The sequence below is a fragment of the Pongo abelii genome, chromosome 17 (assembly GCF_028885655.2).
Source record: "Pongo abelii isolate AG06213 chromosome 17, NHGRI_mPonAbe1-v2.0_pri, whole genome shotgun sequence".
NCBI classification, from domain to species: domain Eukaryota; kingdom Metazoa; phylum Chordata; class Mammalia; order Primates; family Hominidae; genus Pongo; species Pongo abelii.
In genome coordinates, this window is record NC_072002.2 from 78,613,091 (window position 1) to 78,636,670 (window position 23,580).

The 23,580-nt window shown below is 36.6% G+C and overlaps 1 protein-coding gene across 3 annotated transcripts in view; it reads left to right on the forward strand.

The window, feature by feature from the left end:
- The window catches only part of SERPINB7 (serpin family B member 7), a 47,060-nt gene extending 25,813 nt beyond the window's left edge, over positions 1 to 21,247 (forward strand). For all 3 annotated transcript variants that reach the window (XM_024236177.3, XM_024236178.3, XM_002828287.6), the window contains exons 3-8: positions 6,984 to 7,034; positions 7,750 to 7,866; positions 10,863 to 10,980; positions 13,204 to 13,346; positions 16,747 to 16,893; positions 20,115 to 21,247. In XM_024236177.3, coding sequence (XP_024091945.3) covers positions 6,984 to 7,034; positions 7,750 to 7,866; positions 10,863 to 10,980; positions 13,204 to 13,346; positions 16,747 to 16,893; positions 20,115 to 20,513 — 975 coding nt within the window. In that variant the 3' untranslated portion in view covers positions 20,514 to 21,247. The remainder of the gene's footprint in view (positions 1 to 6,983; positions 7,035 to 7,749; positions 7,867 to 10,862; positions 10,981 to 13,203; positions 13,347 to 16,746; positions 16,894 to 20,114) is intronic.
- The last annotated feature ends 2,333 nt before the right edge of the window (positions 21,248 to 23,580 follow it).

Below are 23,580 nucleotides of genomic sequence, written 5' to 3' on the forward strand. Positions count from 1 at the left end.
CTCATCAATTACTCTCATGTGTGACTTTTTATAACTCTTACTATTATGATCTTGCATGAAAAAATATGTAAGAGGAGAAAAGGCAACTACAGACACAAAAACATTCATCTAATTTATCTGCACACATTTTTAATCCTCTGTAAATGTCTTCTAGGAAATTAATTTTCAGCTTCTCCCCTGCTTCGGTTGGTTTCTCATTACTACACTCGACCCTCGTCACCATAAATCACACATTTCTATTTTAAATGAATCCCGGCTCAATTTATGGCTTCCATCTGTGTTTCTCTTTTAAGCATTCCCATGGATCTGTGTTTCTTTTTCTTTTTGATGCTCAAAGTGTCATAGCTTGGCCAGTAGATATCTCTTTAACCCAATCTTTTTAAACAATCCTTCCCAATAACTTTAAAATATTTTTGCTTTCTGACAAGACGTTCTGGGCTTATCTTGAGTTATCTTAGCTCCAAAAGGAGCTCAGCTATTCCTCATGAAACTCTGGCTCATTTACTCTATTAAATATATAGTATAGAGTAAATATATATGTTCACTTGATTAAAGTCAAGAATCAGTGTGCTTGAGGTTCAATGCAGTTGAAGTGCCATGAAGCCTGCTCACCATTTGAGTGAAAGAGCTGGAAAAGCATATTTACTGACAAAGTCATGGGTTCAGACTCATGGTTTTTTTTGTTGTTGTTTTTTGTTTTTTTTGTGTTTTTTTTTTCATTTAGATCTAATAATGTTGTTCTTTCTTATAGTGTTTGAATATAAAAGTATTAAAAAGTGATTTTCCTATTTCGTAAGCTACTTACTCCTCTCTTCTCTTACAAGACATTTCCATTGAAATGCTTTATATATATATATATATACACACACACACACCCACACATTTCCTTTGAAATGCATTATTTTATATATTATATATAGTTTGGATTACACACGTTTGGATTACATGTGTATGAGAGCCATATGTTTGGACTTCCTTCTCTCTCGCAAGACGTTTCCATTGAAATACATTATGAAATATATACATATACACACCCACATATATATATTTTTCTAAAGTTATGTTTGGATTACAATATTATTTAAAAGTTGTACAAATTTGAATTTTCTAAAATGCAACCGAGCTTTACAAAAAGCATTTAAAAGTAATCACTATAATATATTACGTATTCTACCTCTCTCTAAGACGAAATAATAGTTTTATAATTTGGCATGAATATACAGGTAGAAGCCAAAGGATGATTCATAGTATCCTTTGTTTAAAAAAAATCCTTAATCCAAATGTCCCGAAATTGCTTAGACTGTATAGACCCATGATTTTCCTCATTGCCATCATCTGAATTCATTAACCATTTATCAGAAAGAAAAATTCTGATTTCCCTACATAAACACATGAGGGAACATGAAAGTATAGCACACTTTGTATTTCAGATAGAAACACCAAAGAATTAGATAAGAAAAGTAACAAGAGGAAGAATTGTGATAAACAAGACCTTTCAAGTTTTATCTAATATTTATCACTTATAAATATTTGCTGTAGGTTGAATATCCCTTATCCAAAATGCCTGGGACCAAGTGTTTTGGATTTTGGATTTTTTCCCATTTGGGATTTTTTTTAGTTTTCAGCATGTTTCTTTATAGGTGAGATGGGATAAGACCCAGGTATAAACATGAAATTTATTTATGTTTCATATACAATCTATACATATAGCATGAAGGTAATTTTATACTACATTTTAAATCTTTTTATTAATGAAACAAAGTTTTGACCATGACACATCACATGAGGTCATGTATGGAATTTTCTACTTGTGTCATGTTAAAATTTCAGAATTTGGAGCATTTTGGATTTTGGATTAGGATGCTCCACCTGTAGCATCATTATGCATCTTTAGTCATGGTAGTTTTACTGTTGAATCTACAATTTCTTGGATTTTTGTAAAGAAAAAAACAGATATGTATCATTTCAATATTTGACCCTTCTGTTTACTAAGATTCAATTAGGAATATCAGAAAATCAACCAAATTCATATCAAAAGAGAGTAATATTAGTCAAGATCAAAGAATGATATTAAATATTTAAACTTATTAAAACTTTATTCAAAAAGTTAAGGAGAATGACTTCTGGATAGTCATATAATTTTAAAATTATTGCCTGGATGCCACAAGCATTATCTCAGAAAAGATGTTAGTATGTTTGAATCACTTTAACATGGTATTTTATATTTTTGTTCCATGCATATATTCCTAAATAATTCTTTCCAATGGTAGCTTTAGGACTATTAAAAAAAAAACAAAAACAAAAAAGAAAAAGAATTGCAGGGAGTTGTTAAAAAGTTACAGTCTGTCTTAAGAGAAATTTTGGCCAATGAGAAGGGGAGATTCCTTTCTCTGCAAGGCTTTGCATGAATTACTAGGTTCTTTTTACAAGGTACAGTCACAGTCCACATAATGACATTTTGGTCTATGATGCACCACATATATGAGGGCAGTACCGTCAAATTATAATGAAACTGAGATATTACTATTGTCTAGTGATGTTGCAGCCATCATAATATCATAGCGAAATGCATTACTCATGTGTTTGTAGTGATGCTAGCATAAGCCAACCTACTGGACTACCAGTTGTATAAAAGCCCAACACATACAATGATGTAAGTACGTAATGCTTGATAATGGTGACTATTACTGATTTATGCATTTACAATACTATACTTTTAGTAGTTATTTTAAAGTGTACTCCTTCTACTTAGGAAAAATAAAAGCTGTGAAACAGCCTCAGACAGACCCTTCAGGAGTGATTCCAGAAGGAGGCACTGTTATCATAGGAGATGATGGTGCCATGCGTGTTAATGCTCCGAAGACCTGTCAGTGGGACAAGATGTGAAGGAAAAAGTCAATGATGTTGACAATCCCGACTCTGTGTAGGCCTAGGCTAAAGTGTTTATGTCTTACTTATTCACAAAAAAGTTTAAAAAGTTAAAAAATTAAATAAATACAACTCATAGGATAAGAATATAAAGAAAAAATATAATTGTGCAGTTGTAGGATGTCTTTGTGTTTTAAGCCTAGTGTTGTTACAGAAGAATCAAAATGTTTTTTAAAAATAAGAAGTTTATAAAGTAAAAAAGTTAAAGTAAGCTAAAGTTAACTTATTATTGAAGACAAAAATATTCTTTATAAATGTAATTGTAGCATAAGTGTACAGTGCTTGTGAAGTCTACAGCGGTATACAGTAACATCCTAGGCCTTCACACTCACTCATTACTCACTCGCTGACTCACCCAGTGCTACTTCCTGTCTTGCAAGTGCCATTCATGGGAAGTGCCTATACTGTTTTACCAGTTTTCATCTTTTATACAGTTTTATTACTATACCTTTTCTATTCTTAGATGTATTTAATACACAGATATTTACCATAGTGTTACAACTACCTACAGTATTCAGTACAGTAACATGCTATACAGGTTTGTATTTGGGAGCAATAGGCTATACCATGTAGGTTTGTGGAAGTACACACTGTAACATTCACACAATGACAAAATCACTTAACAATACATTTCTCAGAAAGAATCCACGTAGTTAAGTGATGTATGATTGTAATAAGTAGAAGGTTTAAAACTTTGAAGAGCAGACATCAGTCAAATTATATTCTATACCATATAAATGTACATAGCCATTTACATTTTGCTCAAGACATTATGTCATAATCAAATATGATTTCCAATATGTTCTCAGCCTTCACTGGTTAAACTTTTCACCTTGAACTGTTTCAAAGATTAGCGAGCTGGTCCCATCAACTCCTGACCCCTCATTTTAGGAAAAAAGGATACAAAGGGACCACCTAAGTTCAAGCCGGCCACTGCTCATCTCTCTCTCCATCTTATACTGAGATGATGGACAGTAATGACTTTCATTTGAAACTTTTCATTTTGGGAGCCCTGAGAGACAAAGTTCATCTATTTTCTGACATAGGATGAAACAATTATAATGATGTAGTCCAAAGTATAAAGATACATGCTTTTATTTCCTTTCTTATAGTAGTCCAAATAAATAATTCCATGGAGTGGAAGGTCCCTGTTGAACCTTCCTTTCCTAGTGACAAGTGACCAAACCCACTGTTCGCCACTGTTCACCAATGAAGTCGCAGCCGCAATAAAATTGACTAAAAAACTGAGGCAGGATTGTTTAAAGATACAGAGTACCCAGCATATTCTCTCTCTGAATTCTTTCTCTCAATTGGGAAGAGATAACTGCCATATTTTTAAAGGCATTGAAAATTTATGTTGGCCAAGAGCTTATTCTATTTTCAAGTAGAGATGTTGCAAAGATGCAAGATTCTCAAAATACAGTGAAACGTTAAAGATTAAAAGACTTCTTACGTTTTCATCATCTTTTCTTTATCATAACATGCATAAATGTTCTTGTAGACTGATAAGACAGGTCCTTCAGTACCATATGCTCACAGTGACAGTTTATCTAAAGACTAAGAAAGCTCTTCTATAAATCAAATGCTGATGTTCCCATGGGCTGTTGAATCAGAACTGTTCAAGGGTCTCTGTCACTCAGTCACTGCAGGTTCTAGTTCAAAATTTTGGATTTTGAATTTTTCCATAGGTGAAAACATGCCATGCATAGTCACTATTGAAATAAAAATCACTTGCAAATAATTAGGTGATCAAAACTACAACTTAATAACAGCAATGACTTATTGAACTTTATTGTAAGTATGGACGTTTCTAAACTGAAAAATATTAAGCTTTCCAGTTTTATTACATTATGAATTTAACAAATTTTTCTTTAAACTAAGCCCACTTAACATAAAAATCCCCAAATTCAACACATTTTAAATTTTATAAACCTCCGTAAAATAATTTTGAATTAAAGGAGCAGAGGGGGCAAGTGCTGAAAAGTTCTCTTCTTTTGTCAGAAGCCACCACGGTGAGGTTGATGACAACAATGATGGTGGGGTTAGTTAAAAACAGTCAGCTTTGGGGAGGAAGCATTTAATCACTGCTATTCTGTATATACACTGCTATGAGAAAAATCCTCTATCAGACTAATATGGTCAAAATTATGCCTGATACACAAAATATAGTTTTTAAATTTGGTCGGTACAAATGACTACCTTAACTCAATTTGTATAGTGCCTCCTTTGTGTGAGACAATGTGTAGTTATAAACAATAAGACAGAAATATAAGGGATAATATCAAATATTAGAGATAGTACAAATTCTAATTATGAGTTTGTATTCTCAATAAGCTGAAAGTTAGGGGAAGTTCTACATGTTGAAAACTCTGTAAAACATGGGGTAGGGAGGGAAGGGGAGAAAGAAAGACTTTTAAGTGTTCATATGGATTTGACCCAGCCATCCCATTACTGGGTATATACCCAAAGGATTATAAATCATTCTACTATAAAGACACATGCACGCGTATGTTTATTGCAGTGCTATTCACAATAGCAAAGACTTGGAACCAACCCAAATGCCCAGCAATGATAGATTGGATAAAGAAAATGTGGCACATATACACTATGGAATACTATGCAGCCGTAAAAAAAGGATGAGTTCTTGTCCTTTGCAGGGACATGGATGAAGCTGGAAACCATCATTCTCAGCAAACTAACACAGGAACAGAAAACCAAACACTGTATATTCTCACTCGTAAGTGGGAGTTGAACAATGAGAACACATGGACACAGGGAGGGGTACATCATACACCGGGGCCTGTCAGTGGGTTGGGAGGGGCTAGGGAGGGGATAACATTAGGAGAAATACCTAATGTAGATGATGGGTTAATGGGTGCAGCAAACCACCATGGCACGTGTATACCTATGTAAAAAACCTGCACATTCTGCGCATGTATCCCAGAATTTAAAGAATAACAAAAACAAATATTTTTTTAAAATGGTGATGACATAGAGTTTTAGAGCCTATTTAAGTAAAACAGTGCTTTTTTACATAAAATGACATTTCAAGAAATTTAGGAATAATCATTGGTAGGAAATGTTGATAGGTTCCATGATTCCAAAATTACAAAATTAAGAGAAAATCTGGTAAGTAAAACTTAATAAATATTAAATTAACACATGAATTGATGACCTAATTTGTATTGGCCCAAATGTTAAAATTATAGCTGCCCAGTCACTTCAGAAAGAGGCTTATTCATTCCATAAATCACAAAATAGTCCGCAGGTATTTTTATTTTTATTTTTTTTGAGACGGAGTCTTGCTCTGTTGCCCAGGCTGGAGTGCAGTGGTGCTATCTCGGCTCACTGCAAGCTCCACCTCCCGGGTTCACACCACTCTCCTGCCTCAGCCTCCTGAGTAGCTGGGACTACAGGCGCCCGCCACCACACCCAGCTAATTTTTTGTGTTTTTGGTAGAGACAGGGTTTCACCGTGTTAGCCAGGATGGTCTCGATCTCCTGACCTCGTGACCTGCCCGCCTTGGCCTCCCAAAGTGCTGAGATTACAGGTGTGAGCCACCACACCTGGCCAGTCCACAGGTATTCTGAGTTACACCATTGTATAGTGAAGATGGTGGTCACATTTCACTGACTATATTGAAAACTGTAGAGTTCCGCTGCTGAAATATGCTTTTCATTCAGTGTCAGACTGGGAGAGCTGTGCACTGAGGCATTAATATCCGTGCGTGGACTGACTACCAGACAAGCATGATTTAATTGGAAGCAATATCACCATAGCATTTATGTAAATTGACACAAATTCCAAAATCCTAGTAAGCCTAAGAGAAAATCAAGTTGTGGTAAAGAAAGAAAATGCAATAAAAATTAAAACCAAGTATGCCTGTTGATGTGCATTCAGAGTCATGGGGAGAATCTGCTCTAAGACACTAATGAACTTGGAACGGCAATTAGACACATTTATTGGGAAAGAATATTTTGATTTTTAAAACCTCTTGCAAACTGTTCTCGTAACCTCTGATTCTAATGATTGCTTTCCTTGTGCCCTGTTTACAGTTGCTTCATGTTAACACTGCCTCAGGATATGGAAACTCTTCTAATAGTCAGGTAAAGACAATATGTTCGTTTAGAAAAAGAGAAGGTGAGCCAGGTGCAGGGGCTCACGCCTATAATACCAGAACTTTGGAAGGCTGAGGCGGGTGGATCACTGGAACCCAGGAGTTCGAGACCAGCCTGGGCAAAATGGCAAAACCCCATCTCCGCAAAATATACAAAAATTAGCTTATAGTCCCAGCTACTTGGGGGGGCTATGGTGGGAGGTTAGCTTAAGCCCAAGAGATGGAGGTTGGAGAATGTGGAACTATCCTTTCAAAGCAAAAAAAATGCTTTATTCAGATTTCCAGATTGTGAATTTTTCAAGTAAAATTTTTGATAATTTACTTGTTATTTATTACTTTAGTAATATTTTATTTGCATATTGGCCATATTTGGGCAAGAAAGGATGAAGTTAAATGTTTTGCCTTTTTCTTTGTATATTCATAGACAACTTACATTGGTAAAATTAATTAATATATATGTTATGCAAAATCATTATCTTCTGTTAACAATTTTAAGTCCAAGTATTTAGTAAATTATTTCATTTGATCACAGACACTATTTTGAGACAGGGTAAGACAGATGTATGTGGCCTTCTTTGCTGTTTTTATAGTATTTAAAAAAATTCTTTTGTGGTATAATTTTCATGTTTTATTTTATGTGTAAGTGAGATTATGCATATCTTTGCAGTCCAAAAATAAATTTTTATACATCTTTTTAATAACAGTCAGGGCTCCAGTCTCAACTGAAAAGAGTTTTTTCTGATATAAATGCATCCCACAAGGATTATGATCTCAGCATTGTGAATGGTCTTTTTGCTGAAAAAGTGTATGGCTTTCATAAGGTAAGTGAAACTGCCTTCGTTAGAAGGACCTGAATCTTGTTAAATCCATTATCTGAACAAAGGCTTGTGTCCTTCTACTGAGCAATACAAAGATGGTTTTGTTTCTCATTGCTACTTCTTATGTTCTCAGATGTCCTGAAAATATCATCACCATTTCCAAAGTTCAACTTTTTACCCAATTAATCCACATATTCAGGTTCATTAGACTGATAGGCTTCCAAACAGAAGAGAACGTGTCTATTGGTAGGGATGCTGAGCTGTAAATGGAATGGAGGAGCAGTCAGCCCATTTAGGGGTGTCCATGGCAGGCAACACATTCTGGGCTCAAGCAATAATCCCACCTCAGCTTCCTGAGTAGCTGTGACCACAAGTGCATGCCACTATGCCCAGCTATTTTTTTTGTTGTTGAGAAAGGGTCTCTCTATGTTGCCCAGGTTGGTCTTAACCCCTGGGCTCAAGTGATCCTCTTGCTTCAGCCTCCCGAATTGCTGGAACTACAGGCATGAGCCATCTTGCCTGGCCAAATTTTATTTTTTATGTCACTTAAGTTTTATGTATTTTTTTTAAGGACATAGACAAGTCTTAGAAGGAGATCAACATGACATACTAGTTGGACTTTTTAAAAAAGTATAAATGCTTAGTGGCTTCTAGCTCTTCTAGAGCTTCCCTCTCTCTCTCTCTCTCTTTCTTTTAGACAAAGTCTAGCTCTGTTGCCTGGGATGGAGTGCACTGGCGCAATCTCGGCTCACTGCAACCTCTGTGTCTCGGGTTCAAGCGATTCTCCTGCCTCAGCTTCCCAAGTAGCTGGGATTACAGGCATGTGCCACCACGTCCTGCTAATTTTTTTTTTTTTTTTTTTTGTATTTTTAGTAGAGATGGGGATCTGCTATGTTGGCCAGGCTGGTCTCAAACTCTTGACCTCAGGTGATCTGCCCACATCAGCCGCCCAAAGTGCTGGGATTACAGGCATGAGCCACTATATCTGGCCTGAGTTTCTTGGAAGTGGTAGAGAATAGCAACATCTATATAACTATCCTGTCCCTCCCCACTGCTGTCTTTATTCCTTGCTGACATCTTGCATGTATCAACCTCTTGCATGTATCAACCTTTCTAGGCCATGGACTACTTAAAACTACTCTTTGTGCAGTGGCTTACGCCTGTAATCCCAGCACTTTGGGAGGCCGAGGCGGGCGGATCACGAGGTCAGGAGATCGAGACCATCCTGGCTAACACGGTGAAACCCTGTCTCTACTAAAAATACAAAAAATTAGCCGGGTGCGGTGGCAGGCGCCTGTAGTCCCAGCTACTCGGGAGGCTGAGGCAAGAGAATGGCGTAAACCCGGGAGGCGGAGCTTGCAGTGAGGCAAGATAGCGCCACTGCACTCCGGCCTGGGCGAAAGAGCGGGACTCTGTCTCAAACAAACAAACAAACAAACAAACAAAAAACTACTCTTTGTGTCAAAGTGGATGGATGAATGGATGTGTGGATGGAAGAATGAATTAATCAGTAGATGAAAAGAGCTGTATCCAAGGAAATCACACACAAAGCTTGCATTAGAGAGCTAGTCTTATCCTGCAGATAGACAAAGGACAACTAGTGAATCTTCATTATTAGGATGAAAATCCTATAAACTTTAACAGGAAATCCACTAATAATACATGGTTTGTAATACATCTTTCTCTTCTAATTCTGAACATCTTTCCACAAAAATATATATGTGTATATTCATTGAATTACTAATGTGTTGATAAATTAGATCATTACGACTTTTTTTTTTTTATTAAGAACAGCAAGTATTTCTTAGGCAACTATTACGTCCAAGGCAATGTGCTAGGTACTGGGAATAAAATAATAAGCAAGGCATATATAGTCTTGACTTCACAGAATTTGCTGTTTTGTGAAGGACTCAGACAATCTCAAAGGTAAAAAGGATGCATTATAATAACAGCTGTTAAGAAAAGAAATCAGGATAAACAGACTTAGAAAATGTAGGTGGGACTGGGCATGGTGGCTCATGCCTGTAATCCCAGCACTTTGGGAGGCTGAGGTGGGAGGATCACCTGAGGTCAGGAGTTCAAGACCAGCCTGACCAACATGGTGAAACCCCATCTCTACTAAAAATACAAAAATTAGCCCGGCGTGGTGGTGGGTGCCTGTAATCCCAGCTACTTGGGAAGCTGAGGCAGGAGGATCACTTGAACCCAGGAGGCGGATGTTGCAGTGAGCTGAGATTGCGCCATTGCACTCCAGCCTGCAAGGGGACAAGAGTGAGACATCGTCTCAAAAAAAGAATACAAAAAAAAAAAAAAAAAAAAAAAGAAAAGAGAATGTGGGTGGAACCTAGAGAAGATATCTGTCCAGGAGAGACAGTCGTACTAGGAACTAGCCGTACTAGAAAATGGGTAAAACATAATCATGAGCTATATGGGCCATTTCAGGCAGAAGGAATGTTGTTCAAACACCTCTAGTGAGAGAGGACACATGGCATTTTTGAGCAACTGTCAGGAATGTGGTATGGTGGTAGAGCAGAGTAAGGAGAAAGTGGCTATGACATAAGCAGGGTGGGGATCAGCAGAGCCTTGTCGGCAAGGTTCAAGGGCTTGGGCTTTGTCTTGAGTGCAATAATGTAGCCTTGAAAAATTTGCAGCAGGAAGGGATGACACAGGCAAGGGAGACTGGTTAGGAGGCTATTGAGTTATTTAATATGAGAACGCAGTGGTAAAAGAGTGGGCTTTATCCATTATCTATTAGCCTCCTCAAATCCATTTCAGATAAACTTAAGTTTAAACAGAGTATTTGCTGTACAAATTCAACTTCAAATACACCAGATCCCCTTCCAGTCCCATTTCCATATATCCCTATATTTACATACTCATTTTTGAGGCAGAGTTGAACCTTTGAATAAAGCAGTGGAAATTAAAAGTTCAAAAATACATTTCTTATATACTTAGTTGGTGATGATTTGTAAGTACAAGAACTATATTCTTCTTTATAGGACTACATTGAGTGTGCCAAAAAATTATACGATGCCAAAGTGGAGCGAGTTGACTTTACGAATCATTTAGAAGACACTAGACATAATATTAATAAGTGGGTTGAAAATGAAACACATGGTGAGTGTTAAAATACCCTATTTTTCTACAAGATTTGTCAGTTATATGTGAATACTGAGAACAAAAGCTGGGAGTCTTTTGTACATACAAGGAACAACTCCTTGTAGTTCAAAGTAATGATTGCTGTTACTTAAAATTGCTTTAGTATTTGTCTGCAGTGTGGTTTTGAATAATCTTAATAATTTGAATGCTTTGTACTTTTTAGAAGTTCAGTCTTTTACATTATCTCATTTAATTGGCAAAACCCTGCAGGACAAACATATTATTGTGACCACTTCATATATGAATAACAAGCTGAGTTAATTTGATAAATTAACCTCAATAACTCACTCTAGTTAGTGAACAAAAACTAAGAGTTATTATTTTCTTGTTATTACTTTCAATGACCACATTATTATTTTCAATGACCACAGCATAACATTTCATTTAATAATCAACCAATTTTTTAAAGATAGGGCTGATTTTCATACTTTATAATTGCTTTATGGACTGAATCATATTAAAGTTATAACATTCTACTGTCAAAGAAACATATTTTCATGATATTGCTTTTTCCAAGGATGTATAGTATATCTCTCATTTTAAAATGTTCTTTATTTACCAAAATAATTTATGTAACAAAGGTAGTACCTTCCAGAAAAAGTACAGCTCTTTATTGGTAAGTCTCTGTCACAACTAAAAACTGAATTCCAGCTAATGTTCTGGTTTAGTGCAAAGCAAATAAAGAAATTTATTAATCCTTGCTTTGTTCATCAACCAATTCCAAAGCTAGTAGTTGTTTCATTACCTAAGGGTTGGCCTTGATTTGTACTCTAAACATTGTACCTGTATTTACTGAGCCTAGCTGTGCCTCAGAAATATGAGATAAATATATCTTGCACTTTTAAATGCAAACTTTTCAGCAGCATACACTTAGTCCTGGGACTAAGAATGCAGTGTATAAATTTTCTTTTTATTCATTCATTCCTCATTATATTCATAGTGGGTTACTTTGATGTTTAGCCATCACATGTTTCATATATAGCACTTATAAATCAAGAGAAACTATGTAATTATTACTTTTCTAAAATCTAGGTGAGATTCTATTTAATATTTAATATAAGGGTATCAGATTGCTAACAACTTTCTATTTAGACTAGTTATTTCTCTTCCTTCCTTTCTTATGCAAATCTATGCAAAATTACTCTAATTTTTCATAAGCATATGTACTCAATATTTATTTGAGGAAACACTTAAAAATGTTGCTAATATTCTAAACAACCCTACCCAGGTCTTGAAGCCCACATCCTCTACACAGTACCAGAGCCATCCTTTTGAAAGTTGAATCAGATCCATCATGACCATGACCTTTCTTGTCTTTCAATGAATCCTGAGCAATTATTTTCCATCACCTTCAAAATAATCCAAAATTCTTACCAGACATTCAAGCCTCTTCATTATCAGGCCCTTGCTTCCAATTTTGCCAACCTTATTCTCCCCGACAAATACACCTTGTTCTTCCAGGCTTCTGTGCCTTTGAATAAATAGTCTCTGCTTTATGGAAGCTCTTCCTGCTCCCCGCTGTTCTTCAGCTAAAGCAGATAGCCACAGAAGAAGTTGGGTGACTTTAATCTGTCCTCCCACAGTGCACTGAGATCAGACCTCTATGTTACTGGTGGGTTACAACTGCTCTTTGGATGTTGACTCTTCTGTGCTGGACTGGGAGCTCAATGACGGCACAGGCTATGTCTTTCACATTTGTAATTCAAATATGCAGAATAGTGCATAGCATCCAGCAAAAATTTCACTAATGTGAAATGAAGAAGGGCATTGCCCTTTCAATGGATTGAAGTACTGTAGTAGCAAAAGGTGGCCTAGTCAATGCAGTAAGAGCACTTTGGTACCTATGAGCAGGGACTCTGGGGTGGTCTTCCTGAGTTGGAATCCTATTGCTATCACTTTCTTGTTGTGTGTCTTAATCTCTTTGTGCCTTAGCTTCCTCAACAGGAAATGGAAACAATAATAGTGCCTACCTCACAGGGATTATGTGAGGATTAAACCAAAGATTGCATCTAAAGGTCTTAGAAAGTGCTGGACACATTAATTGCTCATAGGTTATTCTTAATATTCTTATTGGTGTTATTCTGTGTTAAGAAAAAAACTTCATACCAATTAATGGTCTTTTAAATCATTTTTAAAATTATATTAAAATAAACCTTTTTCCCTCAATTTTTTTTTCAAAAGGCAAAATCAAGAATGTGATTGGTGAAGGTGGCATAAGCTCATCTGCTGTAATGGTGCTGGTGAATGCTGTGTACTTCAAAGGCAAGTGGCAATCAGCCTTCACCAAGAGCGAAACCATAAATTGCCATTTCAAATCTCCCAAGGTATGTTGTCAATCTCCTATTTAATTTAGAACTTTTCCCCAATCGTATTCCTTTGCAGGACTGTGATAGTTACATAGTAAACTCTAGGTTCACCGTTTATAACCCATTTCTTCTTTTGCATTACCAGTATCGTATTATCAGTTGCTTTATAAAGCAAACTTTCTATTTTCCCTGTCATGCAGGCTATGAAACACCACCAAAGGTGTCTTGTAAATTGGTATTCTTTAAAACACATTCAAAATTGAAAGAAGTAGTATGAATGTATCTTAAGATACTATAATTGGAGACCTATAAGAAAAAATAGGACAAAAGTGTATTTTTCATTTTTCATTATTTTAACCGTGGGGTCTATACTTAAAATCATTTACCATCAATGATTTTCCTGAGTTACAGCAGGGAATGTGTTTTCTTTTGCAAGGGGAAAAGTTATATTTAGTAAAGTTATGCATTTCCAAGTACAAGCCATACGTATTTCTTCATTTAGTTCGGTTTTTGATCTAAAACATCTTATTACCTACCTTTATATAACGTACATTCTTGGGTTTTAAAATCAATTTGTACACAGTAATCTTAGTACAGCAGAAACAACAAAGCTCTTGCAGTCAGGAGTGTTGTATTGGGGCCCCTGCCTTGCTTCACAGAAGCTGCATTCCTGTTTCCTGTGTTATTCTTTTTCTCCTAATTTCTTTTTATTTCAAAAAGCATTACTATATCATAATATTGTTTTAAACCACTCTTCCTGCTAGTCCACACACCCTATGTAATGTAGCTATAACAGACAGCTTGTAATACGCTGTGGAATCTAGATCTCTGATATCAATGTTAGTTCTATCATATTAAAAATTGGTGACATAATCTCTCTATCATAACCCAGATGTGTGATTCTTTCCCTGCCCCAGTGAGACATCCTGTCTATCACATCACAGTCCCCATGTGTATCAGGCTCAATTCTGCGGACCTGTCTCACTAAGCGGGTAGATTTCATGTGTGTTCTTTCTGAGGATTGGACTCTAAGCCAAAAAAGCCAAACTTTCTAGAGAGAGAAGGACCTTTGGTTCAAGGACAGAGAATTATCTGTCCTCCCCATGTAGGATGTTTTTTCCTAAAAGGGGATATTACAGAAATGTTGACAAGTTTGCAGATCATAATATTACTAGGAGAAAATTTATTGCACCTCAGTGGTGTCTCTAAATCTATAAATGATATTCTTAAGATAAGAGCTACTTATTTTTTGCCCTAGTGAATTTGAGGGACATTATCAAATACCTTGCAGGAATCTTTATTTTTCTGAGACCTCATGCTCAAATAGTGTATTTTTTTTTTTTTTTTTTTTTTGAGACAGGGTCTCACTCTTGCCCAGGCTGGAGTGTAGTGGTGAACTCACTGCTCACTCTAGCCTTGACCTCTTGGGCTCAGGTGGTCCTCCCACCTCAGCCTCCCAAGTAGCTGGGAGTACAGGCATGTTCCACCACACTCAGCTGTTTTTTTTTTTTTTATATTTTTTTTCTTTTTATTATTATTATTATTATTATACTTTAGGTTTTATGGTACATGTGCGCAATGTGCAGGTAAGTTACATATGTATACATGTGCCATGCTGGTGCGCTGCACCCACCAACTCGTCATCTAGCATTAGGTATATCTCCCAATGCTATCTCTCCCCGCTCCCCCCACCCCACAACAGTCCCCGAAGTGTGATATTCCCCTTCCTGTGTCCATGTGTTCTCATTGTTCAATTCCCACCTATGAGTGAGAATATGCGGTGTTTGGTTTTTTGTTCTTGCGATAGTTTACTGAGAATGATGATTTCCAATTTCATCCATGTCCCTACAAAGGACATGAACTCATCATTTTTTATGGCTGCATAGTATTCCATGGTGTATATGTGCCACATTTTCTTAATCCAGTCTATCATTGTTGGACATTTGGGTTGGTTCCAAGTCTTTGCTATTGTGAATAATGCCGCAATAAACATACGTGTGCATGTGTCTTTATAGCAGCATGATTTATAGTCCTTTGGGTATATACCCAGTAACAGGATGGCTGGGTCAAATGGAATTTCTAGTTCTAGATCCCTGAGGAATCGCCACACTGACTTCCACAAGGGTTGAACTAGTTTACAGTCCCACCAACAGTGTAAAAGTGTTCCTATTTCTCCACATCCTCTCCAGCACCTGTTGTTTCCTGACTTTTTAATGATTGCCATTCTAACTGGTGTGAGATGGTATCTCATTGTGGTTTTGATTTGCATTTCTCTGATGGCCAGTGATGGTGAGCATTTTTTCATGTGTTTTTTGGCTGCATAAATGTCTTCTTTTGAGAAGTGTCTGTTCATGTCCTTCGCCCACTTTTTGATGGGGTTGTTTGTTTTTTTCTTGAAAACTGGCTAGCCATATGTAGAAAGCTGAAACTGGATCCCTTCCTTACACCTTATACAAAAATCAATTCAAGATGGATTAAAGACTTAAATGTTAGACCTAAAACCATAAAAACTCTAGAAGAAAACCTAGGCATTACCATTCAGGACATAGGCATGGGCAAGGACTTCATGTTTAAAACACCAAAAGCAATGGCAACAAAAGCCAAAATTGACAAATGGGATCTAATTAAACTCAAGAGCTTCTGCACAGCAAAAGAAACTACCATCAGAGTGAACAGGCAACCTACAAAATGGGAGAAAATTTTCGCAACCTACTCATCTGACAAAGGGCTAATATCCAGAATCTACAATGAACTCAAACAAATTTACAAGCTGTTTTTTTTAAATTTTATTTTTAGTAGAGATGCAGTCTCGCCACGTTGCTAAGCCTGGTCTTGAGCTCCTGGGCTCAAGTAGTCCTCTTGCCTGGACCTCCCAAAGTGCTGGGATTACAGGCATGAGCCACTGCATCTAGTCTTAAATCATGTAATTTTGTTAGTACTAGTCTGTATTTTACTTCTGAGAAGAGAAAAAAACCTACAGCATTCATTTTTCATTTTAATGTTATTTAGTAAATTTTCATTACTTATTATAGAGACTTTTCAGTTAAAATACTAAGTACAAGGCAATGTTCCAAGTGCTAGCTATATTAATTCACATAATCCTCACAACAATCCTGTACAGCAGGGATTATAGTCATTCCCATTCTATAGATGAAGAAATGGAGGAACAGAGAGGCACAGTAACTTGCCCAAGGTCACACAGTTAGGAAATTTTAAACTCAAGGAATCAAACTTCAAGTCTTGGCTTTACCACTAAGATTTGCACCAATGCAACCACTATTGGTAACATGTCAGGAAAAAATCTGCAGGGTCAACTGAGCAAAAATTTATTGACCAAGTACAATATTCTTATATGTATTTGGTTAATAAAGTAAAATGAGGTGGGATTATAAATAATTTTTTGTGACTTGACTTTCAGTGCTCTGGGAAGGCAGTGGCCATGATGCATCAGGAGCGGAAGTTCAATTTGTCTGTTATTGAGGATCCATCAATGAAGATTCTTGAGCTCAGATACAATGGTGACATAAACATGTATGTTCTGCTGCCTGAGAATGACCTCTCTGAAGTAAGTTACAACTGTCATTTTCACTACTGGGAAATAAGACTTTTAGGATACTGTTGATTCAGTTTTCATTGATAAACTGTAAGATTTCAGGGTATTGAGATACTAGAGACTTACCTGCTTATTAATTTATTTGACAAATATTTAAGGAGTACCTAGTATGAGGCAGACACCATTATAGTTGCTGAGATTGACTTAACTTCAGTTTAGCATAATTTTAGTTGAGTAGTGATCAAGTTGGAACCCTCTCAAATGTCAGCTATGGAATTAAAAAGACATGAGTTTAGGTCTTTTTGGTGTTTGGCCATGAATACAGTCTTCTACATGTTATTGAAATTTTGCTAGACTGAGCATCTTTAGGCAGGTATGATATGATAGAGTCCTGAGCCTTTTAGAATTAAAATGTATGGTCTCACTGTAATCGGACAAGAGGGTCTCCCTGCCTGCTGCACAGACAAAATCAATTCACTGAGGGCACAGCATTGTAGTAAAGAGAGTTTAATTGATGCAAGGCCGACCACGCCACATGGGAGATGAGGTCACTACTACTCAAATCAATCTCCCTGAAGGTTCGGAGGTTAGGAGTTTTCAAGGATAGTTTGGTGGGCAGGGGTCTAGGGAATGAGAGCTGTTGATTGGGTGGGGATGCAGTCACAAGCATGTGTAAAACTGTCCTCATGCACTGAGTCCACCTCTGGACTGTGTGGAGGCCACAGGACCGGTTTAGTCATGAGTCATGAGTCCAAGTGGAGTTAGTGTCAGAAATGTAAAAGTCTGAAAAGACATCTCAAAAGGCCAGTCTTAGGTTCTACAATAGTGATAGTATCTACAAAAGTCATTGAGGGAGTTACAAATTTTATGGCCTCCATAACAATGATTGGTTAATGTTTATTATGCCTACATCGTGGCGGAATTCAGGCCTCTCTCATAATCGTAATCATGTGGTCTTTCATTAGTTTTACAAAGGTGGTTTAGTTTTGGGAAGAGCTATTATGATCTTTGCTTTACATTTAAACTATAAATTAAATTTCTTCCAAAGTTATCTTAGCCTATGCCAAATAATGACCAACAACAGCTTGGAGGTTAGCAGCAAGATGGAGTCAACTATGTCAGATTTCCTACTGTTATAATTTTGCAAAGGCAGTTTCATCACTCCATGCTGCTGTGTCTCAAGTGAAAAGCAGAGTTTAGGGACTGCCTTGTGACTGATATGGCAGGAGAAATGGACCAACACAATGCAATGGGAAGATGGTGGGGGCCATGCAAGCCAGACACCACCACTGAATCTCAGAGCCTGATCTTTTCTCAGCCCTTTTTCTGCTTTTCCTCCTCCTGAACTTGGCTCTTTTACTTTGATCTGCAATCTCAGAGGCCTGGACTCATCTCCCTTCTCTATTCTCTCATTAAAAAGGAAAAATAGGTGCCATTTATTGAGCACCTACTACATCCCAGGCCATGTGCTCTGAGCTTCATTTATATTATCTTGTTTGATGTTTATAGCAAGCATGTGAGATAGGGAAGGGAGGCTGACAGAATTTAGTCAATTTTTCTGATAGATGCATATGTATAGATATGCATATTTGTGTGTATGTATGTGCACACACATGTATGTATGTCAGCTACACTGAAAAGTTACAATACACTTAAAAGTATTTGTTTTGTTTTGACTTGGAAAATAATGAATATTTGCTGTGGAATAACAAGACAGTGGAATGAATATAAAGAAACAGACATGCCTACCATCCAAGGGGCATTACTATGATTTAAAAACATGACTTTAAAGCTTTGGAATGACACTTTCCACATAGACAAAGATTACGGAATTTTAGCAATAACTTTCTTTAATTACGTTTTCATCTTAATTATTTTGACATGAGAAGCAAGAGAAATGTCATAAAATTGGCACTATTAAATCTAAAGTATGACCATATAAAATATTGGTCCTCATATTAAATCTATAATTCACTTGATAATCTTAATAACAATCAGATTTTAGCATACAGCAATTAGTTTAACTTGAAATAATCTGCAACAGAAAAAGTAGCCCAGATAAAGCAAGCTAACAATATAGTTTTGTTCTTGCACTTACTGTCTGAATTTTCTTTTTCTGTAATAGATTTACCTAATGATGTTTGAATCTATTATAAACCTACATACTATACAATCTTAAATACCTGCATAATCTTTCATAACCAGATAACGATGAGGAAGTTGGATCTCAGTGCAGTAAATGAAAAAAAAATTCCAACAGGGTAAAAATATATTACAGATTAACCACAAAACTGGATAATTAAAACAAAAAATTCAAATTAGACTAAATCTGATCGTATAAATTTAGGTCCTTGATAAGAATACAAGTTAAATTTAATATCAGTAAAAAGTTGTTTAGGATTGAAGTTGAGGCTGAATTTGAGAAGAAATGTCCTTATGTAAGATTTCTAAACAATGTTTATGAAAAATCTTCTTATTCTAAATTGAGAATTAATGATCAATCCTCAGTATTCAAGAGCTGGTGAATTGGCTTTGTGAATTGTTTGTGGGCAGTGATGCTGTCGGAGAGAGAGATAAGGACTCTTCTAGCTGTGTAACTAAGGTTGCTTGCTTTGAGTTCAGGCATATCGAACTACATCCTCCTGCACTTCAGTTGCCTCATCTGTTGAGAACAAGAAATTGATTTGAATTCAAGCCTCCCAGACAGTATGGGTAACTGTACTGGGAGATATTGGTCACCCAAACCTTCGAGGCTGGAGCTCTGGGCTCCTTGCCTCAGGCCACATGGGGTTCCTTTGGTTTACTCCAGTAAGCTGTGCAAACATTATTTTATCTGTCTTTCATGATGAGGAGATGGCTAGGAAATATTGATTTAAATGACCACTGGGCTCCTTTCTCCCTCTAATGGTCTCAAATTCCCAGGTTCCTTTACCTGTCTATTGCTCCACTTTGGCTGTATCTGCTCATGGGTGAGCAGAGAGCGGAATTGCCCTAAGGTGCAAATAAATCATGCCTTCTCAAAGTAGAGCAAATTAAATACGGGATTTGTTAAAAAGTACTTGAGCTATTCATTTTATTCATGTTCTGTTTCAAGACTTCCCAAGACACATTCATGTACTTGAACACAAATATCCAGGAAGCGATAATTATAGAAAACTGTGTATCTTTGTAGCTATTGTTTCATCTATCACTTAACCATATGATTCTAAATTATCTCTGAATTATTTTTACAGATTGAAAACAAACTGACCTTTCAGAATCTAATGGAATGGACCAATCCAAGGCGAATGACCTCTAAGTATGTTGAGGTATTTTTTCCTCAGTTCAAGATAGAGAAGAACTATGAAATGAAACAATATTTGAGACCCCTAGGGCTGAAAGATATCTTTGATGAATCCAAAGCAGATCTCTCTGGGATTGCTTCAGGGGGTCGTCTGTATATATCAAGAATGATGCACAAATCTTACATAGAGGTCACTGAGGAGGGCACCGAGGCTACTGCTGCCACAGGAAGTAATATTGTAGAAAAGCAACTCCCTGAGTCCACACTGTTTAGAGCCGACCACCCATTCCTATTTGTCATCAGGAAGGATGACATCATCTTATTCAGTGGCAAAGTTTCTTGCCCTTGAAAATCCAATTGGTTTCTACTACAGCAGTCCCCAAAACATCAAAGAACACCACAAGTCAATAGATTTGAGTTTAATTGGAAAAATATGGTGTTTCCTTTGAGTTTATTTCTTCCTAACATTGGTCAGCAGATGACACTGGTGACTTGACCCTTCCTAGACACCTGGTTGATTGTCCTGATCCCTGCTCTTAGCATTCTACCAACATGTGCCTCACCCATTTCTAATTTCATTGTCTCTCTTCCCACACTTATTTCTATCATTCTCCCCCATGATCCATCTGGAAATTATGGAGAGTGCTCAACTGGTAGGGAGAATGTAGAAGTAGCCCTAGGGATCCCTTTTGAAACTCTACAGTTATCGCAGATATTCTAGCTTCATTGTAAACAATCTAGGAAATAAGCCCAGCTGCTTTCTAGAAATAAGTGTGAAGGAGAAATTTTCTTTGTTGACCTATGAAGATATTAGAGTTTACTTTCATATGTTTGATTTTAAATCAGTGTATAATCTAGACGGTAAAAAATACGAAATTGGGATTGGCGACCAACTAAAATATTTCGTTAATGCTTTCAGTTGACAAATTTTGGCCTTTCTTTGATAAGACAATATGTACATAGTTTTTTCAAATATTAAAGATCTTTTAACTGTTGGCAGTTGTTAATTACAGAATCATATTTCATATGCTGTGTAGTTTATGAGTTTTTTCTCTATTTATCAGAATAAAGAAATACAACATACCTGTACAGTGTGATTGTTTTCCTCTGACCAGTTGTAGGACAACTAGGGCTTTCTTTGTTTTCTAGGCAAAACAAGCAAGCAAGCAAGCAAGCAAGCAAGAATTCTTTTATAATATGTTTGATTTGATTCAATGTGGCTCATTTATTACACATAAAATTGCTTGTACAGATATATAGACTGATGAACTAATTTTAAATAGTAGGATTTAAATTCATGAGGGAAATTATTTGTGTATATGAATATTTATAATAAGCCATCTGTAATTTTATAAACAGAAGAAAAATAAATTGAGAATCAGTAGATCATGCTGAACTTACTTATGAGTTTGTAAACAATGAGTCCATTGAATTACATTTTCATCAAAAAAGACTTTTACCTGAATAGGAACTGTATAAATCAATGACAGCCTATTGCATGGCTCTGCGGTGCTTAATACCAGACCTGGCAGATACCTAATTTTCAACAAATATTGTGGAATCTAAAAATATGATATAAATGAGTAAATATGACATGACTTGAAATATGTAGAAAATCTCTTGACCAAAATAATTTAACCACTAACCTGCAGCACCCGAACTATTACACCTTTCAGGGACATTTATGGAGAGTGAATTTAAGTGGCATGTTTTGAGAGAGGAATTGATTTTTCTGATTACCATTCCCATCTACTACCGTTCAAAGCATGACCTCAGGAAATAGGCTATGGGAACATGCATTTGGATGGTGGCCATATTGTGTTGGGGGTTAGGTATCGACATACAGACTTGGGGAGACCACAAACATTCACACCTTAGCACTATAGACAAACTAAATACAAACTTTCTCTGCGATTTTGGTTGGTTGGTCCTGCCCATATGTCCACCTCATGTTTAAGGGTCCCAACTTATTCAGAGAATAGCTATATTGTGTAGTTACGATCTAGGCTTTAGTTTAGTGGAAATTTCATAAGCTTTTAACAGGTTCTGAAACTGTGGTGCCTGTGGAATCATCGATCTTTTCTGTTGAATGTTGTCAAGCATCAGGTTCAACGGCAGCAAAGGTAACATCTGTTCAGCTCCTCTCTTACCATTGAAGTTCATGCTTCCTGGGACAGGATTCATGTCTGACTTGTTTTTGTATCCTCACAATCCCAGAGCAATACTTGACATATGGTAGGCACTCAGTATATCTTTAGAATAAATATAGTCATTCGTTTCAAGAACATGATTTGAGATGGAAAGAAGAGCATAGGGACCACTTTAGTATAAGGCCATGTCACTGACCTTGTAATGGATTCCTTTTTATACAAAGATGACTTTTCATCTTTCAGGTTCATAATTCTTTAATCTGTTTATTAACCACAGTTATTTGCAGGGTTCTTCTCCTCTTTTTCAAAATTCTTTCTATATATAATTCCATCCAGTCACACGGCTTCAATAATTGCTGGTGACAACTATCTATATGCTTAACTTCATCCTGATTCACAATTGCCTCCAGATAAATCCACCTGAATGTCCTAGGGTGAAACTAAGCATATCTAAGAGGAAACACATACCCCTTTCCTTGAGTTTGTTACCCAGTCTTCGGTGCTCATTGTGGTCCATTGTCTAAAACTCAAACACGAAACATCAAGATGATCCTTGTATCTTCCTTCTTTTTCACAATGGAACTGTTTATTGGTGTTACCAAGAAAATGACTCTTGAATATATCCCCTTTTCTTCTTTTTCATCAACGCTGACCTTGTTTAGGCTGCATTTCTTCTCTGGATTGGTCTCGTATCTGTTCTACCTGTGTCTTGTGACCCTTACTTTTCTTTCACTTTTAAAGTTGTGAAGATATTCTATGTTTTCATCTATAAATGCCAGTTTTCTACCTAAAACACAGATCAGATCAAGTTCATATTCTTATAAAACACTGACAGCTCTTCACCCCCTCAGGATAGAGTCTGAACTTTCTAGTACGACATTCAAAGCCTTCCCACAAGGTTACTCTACTTTCCTTTTCCTATTTGTTTTGCCACTCTCTGCCAAAGACTCTAACCTGAGGTAACTTGTACTATTTGTAAACCAAATCCACTACTCTCACATTGCTTAGCTTGTCCCATCTGACTGGGATGCTCTCTCTATCTTTGTTTGATAAGACTCATTTAATCATTCAAGAAACTGGCCATATTCATGTTCTCTGTATAGCTTTCCACTCAGCCGGACTCAAAGAACACATTGTGCATCCTTGTATGAGAGCTGTGTTCAGATTTCTTGCTATGTGTTGTTTGTGTGTGTGCATGTCTATATGCGTATGTATGTGCATGTATGTTGTGTAGTGTCTCGCTAGCTAACAAACTCTTTAAGGACA